Source organism: Hyalella azteca, unplaced genomic scaffold (assembly GCF_000764305.2).
Source record: "Hyalella azteca isolate HAZT.00-mixed unplaced genomic scaffold, Hazt_2.0.2 contig468, whole genome shotgun sequence".
NCBI lineage: Eukaryota > Metazoa > Arthropoda > Malacostraca > Amphipoda > Hyalellidae > Hyalella > Hyalella azteca.
This window is the reverse complement of record NW_025930816.1, coordinates 148,843-159,125: the sequence shown is the minus strand read 5'-3', so window position 1 is coordinate 159,125 and position 10,283 is coordinate 148,843. Positions and strand designations below refer to the sequence as shown.

General features: G+C 43.2%; 1 protein-coding gene across 1 annotated transcript; it reads left to right on the top strand.

Moving 5' to 3' along the window:
* Positions 1–1,618: 1,618 nt before the first annotated feature.
* LOC108676537 (hemicentin-2) lies at positions 1,619–8,470 on the top strand (the record flags this gene model as incomplete). Its single annotated transcript, XM_018164624.2, is given in 3 exon segments — positions 1,619–1,691; positions 2,149–2,369; positions 8,335–8,470. Coding segments are annotated over 3 exon segments (430 nt in total), but the record flags the coding sequence as incomplete, so codon positions are not given.
* Between the last annotated feature and the right edge of the window lie 1,813 nt (positions 8,471–10,283).

Below are 10,283 nucleotides of genomic sequence, written 5' to 3'. Positions count from 1 at the left end.
AAGGAAAGCACGAATGGTGAAGGGAGGCAGGAATGGTGAAGGGAAGCAGGAATGGTGAAGGAAAGCAGGAATGGTGAAGGGAAGCACGAATGGTGAAGGGAAGCAGGAATGGTGAAGGGAAGCAGGAATGGTGAAGGGAAGCAAGGCTCAAAGGTCGCTTCTCTGTTAGTCATGAGGGGGGCGCGCCGCTCCTTACTATGCATTGGCCCTTCATCCCCCCTTCTTCCCCCCTCTTCCCCCCTCTCACTCCCCCTCTTCAGTGTTACCCTCTACTCCACCCCTCCTGCATCATCCACCTCTCCTCCTCCCCATGCAGTGGGAGGAGGAGGAGGGGAAAGGAGGGAAGGGAGAGGGTAGGAAAAGGGAAATAACAGGGAAGGAGGAGGGGAGGAGGAATGGGAAAGGAAGAGGGTAGAAGGAGGAGGGGAGGAGAGAAGGAGGAGGGGAGGAGAGGTGTTGAGGGGAAACTACCAGAACTTATTTATGTCCTTAAGTTTTCCGAAGAAGAGCAATAATATGCAGCGTTATTTGTGAAGAGTTATTTATGATGAAAAATTGCGCGGGTCGACATGGAGGAGTGAACTGATATACGTTACATGGCTGACGTTCGTATGAATGAAATGAATGAAATGAGCGAAATGAACGAAATGAACAAAACATACGAAAGTAACGAAATGAACGAAATGAACGAAACATACGAAAGTAACGAACCATACAAAGGTAACGAAATGAAAGAAATGAACGGAATGAACGAAATGAATGAAATGAGTGAAACAAATGAAGTGAATGAAATTATTTAAATAAATGGAGTGTAGAAATATCTTAAACCAATAAATTAAATGAGAACCTGTTCATTCGATGATCTCATTCCTGCACGCACAGTTCAGGCATCCCAGCGAGTCACCGACCCTTGTTTCGATGATGAATGTCGGGTCCAGAAGCGGCGGGTCCGACTGCTCCAGCGTCCGTTGCGGCTGATGTGGCCTCCATGTGGCGAGATGCGTGGCGCAATTATGTCCACCTTCCTTGATATAAAAGAGTCATTTTGGCCACCAAAGAGTCGACGCACGGCGAGCGTTGTGGCGATCGCTGGATAGACTTATTGCGCTCGCGACCTCGGCATTCTGGTGGACTCGAAACTATCTATGAAACAATCATATCGCAAATGTCACTGCCGCTTGTTTTAGCGCTCTGCGACGAATTTGTAGCGACAGTCGCTGTCTCTAGAGATCGGTCATCGAGGTCTCGTGGCGGCGTTGGTTCTGACCAGTTTGGACTATAGCATTGCCAAACTCTTCGGTTTTCCAACCACAGCACTTAATAAACTGCAATCCGTAATAAACGCTACTGTGTAACTCGTGTGCGATATGCGAAAATTCGACCACGTGACGCCGATATTACGCAATTGTCATTGGCTGCGCATGCAGCAGCGCACGCAGTTCAAGGTCGCTGTTCTGACGTTCCGATGCCTTCAAGGTCTTGGCCTATACTTTCAAAAAAAGTTAAGAGATCGGAAGTTCACCTGCCAATCATTGACGGCCTTTCAAGCCAAATCCACCAATCATAGACAAGAAAATAGAGCGTAAGTACTTACGTTCACTTAGCGAGTTTTGAGAGCATGGCCCCTGGTGCCTCCTTATCTCACGGAGGGTCTGCAGCGCATGTCGAGTGGTCTTCTAGAAGACGTCCACGTTAGTCACCATCAACAGACCTCGCCGTACCGTCCACACGTTCCTCTACCGTCTGTAGCATCGCTTATCCGGTCGCCGCCGCCAGAACCTGGAACATTCTTCCAGCTTTTGTAACATTGACTCCATCATTGCAGGCGTTTGTTAAATGTTTGAAGACGGAACTTTTTCGTAGATCTTTCGAATATTGAGCATAAATGTCCGTATCCGTTACTATAATATCTTGTCTGTTCTCGCCATCGAAGTTAATAATTAAAAATATAGATATTTTTATCCATTATTATAATATCTCATCTGTTCTCGTCCTCAAAGGTAATAACTAAAATATAATCGCAACACCCCCCGTCTCGCAGGGTGCCAATGTGCCTGTAGATATTTTTATCCGTTATTATAATATCTCTTCTCTTCTAGTCCTCGAAATAAACAACTAAAATATAATCGCACCGCCCCCGTCCCGCAGGGTGCCGGGGTGCCCACCTGACGCAGCTGCACGTGCCCCGCGTGGCCCTCGTGGGGACCGACGTGCGCCTCACGTGCGACTACGACGAGGCCGTGGGAGGCTCCAAGCTCTACTCCCTCAAGTGGTACAAAGACGACACAGAAATATACAGATACGTGCCCGCCACGGCCCACACAGCTGTGTGTCCTCCGCAGGCGTCTCTGCCTGGAGTGTCTCTGGACGTGAGTACACAGAAATATACAGATACGTGCCCGCCACCGCCCACACAGGTGTGTGTCCTCCGCAGGTGTCTCTGCCTGGAGTGTCCCTGGACGTGAGTACACAGAAATATACAGATACGTTTTTATAGAGAAATATACAGACAAAGGTGTACAGATACACAGCTGTGTGTCCACCCGTACATTACAATTGACGCAAAAACACTCTGAATTAATACAAGAGCTACTGCCGCAATTAACACAGGACCACTCCTCAGGAACTATGAAATATACCTTACTGTATAAGCTTAATTTTAAAGTTTGTATTAAATGAATAAAAGGTTGCATTAGATGAAACTTTCTCTAAGTTGTATTAGATGAATACGTAACAGTTGTTAGTAAGTAGAAAGTAATGTACAAACTGCAGCAAGCAGTAGCAGTGCGAGCAGGAGTTAAATAAGTTTACTGCTCACTAAGCAAGTCAGTTTACTGCTCACTAAGCAAGTCAGTTTACTGCTCACTAAGCAAGTCAGTTTACTGCTCACTAAGCAAGTCAGTTTACTGCTCACTAAGCAAGTCAGTTTACTGCTCACTAAGCAAGTCAGTTTCCTGCTCACTAAGCAAGTCAGTTTACTGCTCACTAAGCAAGTCAGTTTACTGCTCACTAAGCAAGTTGTCACTCGCCTCGCTTTCAAAAGAAGACAAGCAAGTGCCTAAGTTGGCTGCCGTGCCGCCTTTTGCATTTGCTCAAACTTCAACTTTTCGAATCGCAGTCGCGGACACTTGGATCACGAGGGGAAGTGAGGGGAAGTGTGGGGAAGTGAGGGGAAGTGAGGGGAAGTGAGGGGAAGTGAGGGAAGTAATTTGCTGCGAAAATCTTGCCCGGCTAAAAAATAGGGCCGCGTCTTATCCGGCCAACGTTAAAACGTTCATGAAACGCATAAAAAACGGAAGTGTTTTTTGGCTTTGTTGGGTCAAGTGTGAAGGGATCCGAGGGAAAGGGTGAGGGAAAGGATGAGGGAAAGGATGAGGGAAAGGATGAGGGAAAGGTATGAAAGAGAGATCAGTTTTTCTGATCATTTTCCTTCGACCTTAGAGAGGCGGGAGCGATTTTTTTTAATCAGTTGTTCTAGGTGCAACTTAACCTGTGCAGTGAAACAAACGATTATTAATTTATTCAAAAGGAATAAAATTCATGTAAATCCTGTATATCCGTTGACATAAATCCAGTATCAATAAAACAAAAAATAAACATAAATCTTGTAAAATAACATAACATAAACACAGAAATGACATAAATCTTGGATTGTCAAGTAAGCAATTAAGATCAAAATGGGTTCTCGGGGAAAAGAAAGAAAAGAAGGAAAAGAAAGAGCTAAAGACAAGCAAAGTTAGCTCACTAACTTGACTCGTAAAAGAAGCGTTTGTTCATTTCCAGAGTCCCGGTCTATGTAGACCGCCGTCTGTACGCCCATTTTATTGCCTTTGCAGTCTTGCTCACATGTTGCCATCTCGTTTGCCATTTTTTGCAGCAATTCTGGCAAGTTGACGGTCTCTGACGAAGAGATTCTGCGTCTCTGAGTTGCCGAATCTGTGATACGCGCTGTCTCTGAGTCGCCGTATCTGTGATACGCGCTGTCTTTGAGTCGCCGAATCTGTGATACGCGCTGTCTCTGAGTCGCCGTATCTGTGATACGCGCTGTCTCTGAGTCGCCGTATCTGTGATACGCGCTGTCTCTGAGTCGCCGTATCTGTGATAGAAATTTTGTGTTTCAGTTGTATTCTGTTTTTTTTTTATTACAACACTTCTCTTTAATTTCACTTGTTCTTGTTTGTTTGTTTGTTTGTCTGCTACAAATCTTATAATCGATATTTAACACACTTCTACACGTCTAATCGATCTGAAATTTTGCACATTTATAGGTAAAGTCAGAGACAATGCATGAATCAATTGACACAATAAATAATTTGGAAAATTTAGTTTTTTAACACAAACAAAAGTAAAAAGAAATTTTCTTAATATATGGAAATAAAATTAGAAATTTATTGTAGATGTGTAACATCGGAGACACTGCATGTATTCATTAGAAGTGTTTTCTTTAAAAAGTCATTTTTAATCGTATATTATTTTGTTAAAAAACAAGCTGTTCATTTACATTTTTTACCAATTTTGTTTTCTTGCATACCAGTGGGTCTTGTGACCCAATTAAATCTCTGAGTGTTCTGGCATGGAAGAGCTAAAATTTCTTATAAAAATAGTTAATTATTATTCAATCGTTCAATCTTAATCAATAATTTTAGTGTATCTTATTAAAACACCACACATCTCTGTAACTTGCTCCTCTGTGTATTTTTTATCAATAAATTTCAATTTTATTTTTTTTCTTTATTAGAAGAAAATTTTCAACTCGTTTCGTTAACTCGATTTTTTACCAAATAATTTGTAATAAATTTAATTGAACAAATAACTGAACATTGCCTGACTCGCTATTATTGCGCTTCTCGTATCAATATACCACAATTACCTCAGTTACAAAATAAATAAATATATATTTATTTCTCACTTACAGAATAAATAAATATGTATTTTACTTCTCACACACAGAATAAATAAATATTTATTTTACGTCTCACTTACAGAAAAAATAAATATTATTTATACCTCAGTTACAGAATAAATAGATATTTATTTATACCTAACAGATTAAATAAATATTTATTTTTTTATATCTCACTTACCGAATAAATAAATATTTATTTATTTATTTCTCACTTACCGAATAAATAAGTATTTATTTATTCTTCACTGAATAAATATATAAGTAAAGTAAGTCAACAGAAGTTGGCCAAGAAGACGACGCGCTTAATACAATGTACACGTCGTGGGCCGATCTAAGTGAGTTATTTTGACCCACTTAGTCCCGTGGGTGTGGTTAGCTCCAGCCTTGGAGGCGGCGTACAGAGCAGAGCTTTACAGTCGGCAGTATATACTCACAAAAATGTACCCTACAAAAGCACATTCTAAGTTGTGAATAGCAATATTTGAGTTTTGATAATATTTAATGATGATTAACACATAGTGCGATTTTTTATGAAGATATTTTCGTATTTGAAACAGATCCTATTTAGTTGGACCGTCTGCTCAGGAGAATGTCTATTTCCGCAAATTGTGTTCTTAAGATTTGAAAATAATTCCGTATGAACATTTGAATTGTGTTCACTATTAATGTAATTGCTTATTAAGCAGCGAACTTATTTAATTACGTTGAAAGATTCATGGATGGATTCTGTATCCACTTTCACTGAGTCGTTCTAGAAACCCACTTGCGCATCCACCTCATTCAGCTGTGCATTTCCGGCCGATATGAGCGAGGTTTCTGTGACCGAAATAGTTGATAAAATTATAGCTTTGGCTAGAAGTTCTGTTGACTTAGGATTATAGAAACGTTCAAATTTATTAATATCAGCCAGATCTGAACAGCGCATGTAGCTCTATACACTTGAATTGTCATGAATTGTTAACATGCATGATTAACAAGCTGATTATCTTCGCGTTGCAAGGCTTAATAATCCATCTAATATATGAATCATGTTATTTATAATCTTGTTAATAATGACAAAGGTAATGCTAATTGAATAAAAAATATAACGCAGTACTCACTGCAGTGAGTGACAGAGAGCGCATTTTCCCGCCGACGAAAACGTGAAGTCACGGACGGACGGACGGACAGACAGACGAACAGACGGACGGACGGAAGGACAGACGGACGGACATGACGAGCACAATAGTGCATTTTTTCCATAAATGAGAAAATGCGCTAAAAACCGTTCACACCCACATTTAACATTGAAGATAGAACTCTCAATAGATTCTTGTTTCAAATAGAAAATGAATTTTCTCATTTTAAATTAACTTTAGACCTACGGAGTCGAAAACTAAATTTTATTCTCCGATCAATTACTTCAAACTGCCCTTTTTCTTCAATACATTCGTCAATCCTTTTCTGCCTTTCCTCCAATCTTTTTCTCCAATACTTCCCTTATTTTCCTCCAATCCTTTCATTCCTTTCCTCCAATCTTTTCTACCTCTACTTCCCTCGTTCCCTCTCCTTCCATCATTCCGTCACTTTCATCCCTGCTTCCATCGCGAAAAATTTCGTGAGCTTTTCACTAATTTTTTGTGTAAAGTTTACAATTCCACAAATTATTGCTCGCCCTTACGTTCTCCTGTGTTATTTATCACAATATTCCTTAATCCCAATCTCTCTTATCCTTCATCCCAATCTCTCTTATCCTTCATCCCAATCCCTCTTATCCTTCATCCCAATCCCTCTTATCCTTCATCCCAATCCCTCTTATCCTTCATCCCAATNCACAGTGGCAGCATAAGTGGCACAGTGGCAGCATAAGTGGCGCAGTGGCAGCATAAGTGGCGCAGTGGCAGCATAAGTGGCGCAGTGGCAGCATAAGTGGCGCAGTGAGCGTGAGGGTAAGGTGAGGGCAACTGAGGGTAAAGCTCTTGTTCTATTATGCATGGCCGTAGCACCGCGCGGTATCTCCTGTGTCGTCTGTGTTGTGTTGTTTGCTCTGTGTTTCTGTGTGGAATACACATACACACTTTACTTAATTGCTGACAATTATTCATGGTTTCATTTATTCATTGTGGACATTTATTCATGTTTGTATAACCTAGCCCCGGCGGCGAGGGACATCGTTGCATATAGTTTTCTCTGTGGGGGAAAACTTTGGGCCAGCAGCCCCAGCAACCCCAGCAACCCCAGCAACCTCAGCAACCCCAGCAACCCCAGCAACCCCAGCAACCCCAGCAACCCCAGCAACCCCAGCAACCCCAGCAACCCCAGCAACCCCAGCAACCCCAGCAACCCCAGCAACCCCAGCAACCCCAGCAACCCCAGCAACCCCAGCAACCCCAGCAACCCCAGCAACCCCAGCAACCCCAGCAACCCCAGCAACCCCAGCAACCCCAGCAACCCCAGCAACCCCAGCAACCCCAGCAACCCCAGCAACCCCAGCAACCCCAGCAACCCCAGCAACCCCAGCAACCCCAGCAACCCCAGCAACCCCAGCAACCCCAGCAACCCCAGCAACCCCAGCAACCCCAGCAACCCCAGCAACCCCAGCAACCCCAGCAACCCCAGCAACCCCAGCAACCCCAGCAACCCCAGCAACCCCAGCAACCCCAGCAACCCCAGCAACCCCAGCAACCCCAGCAACCCCAGCAACCCCAGCAACCCCAGCAACCCCAGCAACCCCAGCAACCCCAGCAACCCCAGCAACCCCAGCAACCCCAGCAACCCCAGCAACCCCAGCAACCCCAGCAACCCCAGCAACCCCAGCAACCCCAGCAACCCCAGCAACCCCAGCAACCCCAGCAACCCCAGCAACCCCAGCAACCCCAGCAACCCCAGCAACCCCAGCAACCCCAGCAACCCCAGCAACCCCAGCAACCCCAGCAACCCCAGCAACCCCAGCAACCCCAGCAACCCCAGCAACCCCAGCAACCCCAGCAACCCCAGCAACCCCAGCAACCCCAGCAACCCCAGCAACCCCAGCAACCCCAGCAACCCCAGCAACCCCAGCAACCCCAGCAACCCCAGCAACCCCAGCAACCCCAGCAACCCCAGCAACCCCAGCAACCCCAGCAACCCNTACAAGTAACCTACCCTCAGCTACACACACACATAGTATTCTGTCCTCATAAGCATATACAAGTAATCTACCCTCAGCTACACAAACACATAGTATTCTGTCCTCATAAGCATATACAAGTAATCTACCCTCAGCTACACACACACATAGTATTCTGTCCTCATAAGCATATACAAGTAACATACCCTCAGAAACACACACACCAGCCTGTTCTCTTAAGCATATACAAGTGACCTACCCTCAACAAACACCTCCCACCCCCCTCCTCCCTGGCGCGGGTATATAAGCCCGCAGCCCAGGTCCCATGCGCCCATTGCAGTGCTACGGGTCGAGCGACAGGGAGCTGGTGCTGTCGAGCGTGTCGGCGGCCACGTCAGGACTCTACCGCTGCGAGGTCATCAGCGACCACCCGGACTTTAGGAAGGAGGAACAGTCCGCCCCCCTGAGGGTTGTGCGTGAGTCATGGGGGCCTGTGGGTGGGAGATTTTAGTTACATGATGCTACTAGTTGCATGTTATTACATGTTACATGCTACTCTTACTGTTACTTGCTCTTAGCATGCTAGGCCTAGCTAAAGGGTCTAGGCCTAGCTAAAGGGTGTAGGCCTAGCTAAAGGGTCTAGTCTTAGCTAAAGGGTCTAGTCCTAGCTAAAGGATCTAGTCCTAGCTAAAGGGTCTACTCCTAGCTAAAGGGTCTAGGCCTAGCTAAAAGGTCTAGGTCTAGCTAAAGGGTCTAGTCCTAGCTAAAGGATCTAGTCCTAGCTAAAGGGTCTCCTAGCTAAAGGGTCTAGGCCTAGCTAAAAGGTCTAGGTCTAGCTAAAGGGTCTAGTCCTAGCTAAAGGATCTAGTCCTAGCTAAAGGGTCTAGGCTTAGCTAAAGGGTCTAGTCTTAGCTAAAGGGTCTAGTCCTAGCTAAAGGATCTAGTCCTAGCTAAAGGATCTAATCCTAGCTAACGGGTCTACTCCTAGCTAAAGGGTCTAGGCCTAGCTAGAGGGTCTAGGCCTAGCTAAAGGGTCTAGTCCTAGCTAAAGGGTCTAGTCCTAGCTAAGGATCTAGTCCTAGCTAAAGGGTCTACTAAAGGGTCTACTCCTAGCTAAAGGGTCTAGGCCTAGCTAAAGGGTCTAGTCCTAGCTAAAGGGTCTAGTCCTAGCTAAGGATCTAGTCCTAGTTAAAGGGTCTACTCCTAGCTAAAGGGTCTAGGCCTAGCTAAAGGGTCCAGGCCTAGCTAAAAGGTCTAGGCCTAGCTAAAAGGGCTAGGCCTAGCTAAAGGGTCTAGTCCTAGCTAAAGGGTCTAGTCTTAACTAAAGGGTCTAGGCCTAGCTAAAGGGTCTAGTCCTAACTAAAGGGTCTAGTCCTAGCTAAGGTCTAGTAAGGTCTAGTTCGAGACCACGACTAAAGTTGGGCGCGCAAAAATCGGCCGCAAGTTGTCGCGTCGCCGGACTAATGAGCGTCTAATTGAGCCTCTAATTTACTTGACTAATTTTACCAGCCTTCATCCCATTCATTAATAAACACGAGAAGCTCTCACAGACTGTGAGGGGTGTGTGAGGGAAGGGTGTGTGAGGGAGGGGTGTGTGAGGGAGGGGTGTGTGAGGGAGGGGTGTGTGAGGGAGGGTTGTCAGTATTATTCAAACTCCAAATATCATTATTATTATTTACTGATATTAAAGTCATATATTCACGGTTGCGAATGGTATTCTGTTTTTATATTAATCTTTAAATAACTAGTCTTTAATTTGATAATCTATAAATAAATAATTTTCAAATAAACAATCTTCAAATAAACAACATTCAAATAAACAATATTCAAATAAACAATCTGCAAATAAACAATCTTCAAATAAACAATCTTAAAAAAAAATAATCTTCAAGTAAACAATCTTCAAATAAACAATCTTCAAATAAACAATCTTCAAATAAACAATCTTAAAATAAACAATCTTAAAATAAATAATCTTCAGGTAAACAATCTTCAAATAAACAATCTTAAAATAAATAATCTTCAAATAAATAATCTTCAAATAAATACCCTTCAAATAAATAACCTTCAAATAAATAATCTTCAAATAAATAACCTTCAAATAAATAACCTTCAAATAAATAACCTTCAAATAAATTATCTTCAAATAACAAACCTTCAAATAAATAACCTTCAAATAAATAATCTTCAAATAAACAATCTTCAAATAAATAATCTTCAAATAAATAATCTTTAAATAAACAATCTTCAAATAAACAATCTTCAAATAAATAATCTTCAAATAAATAA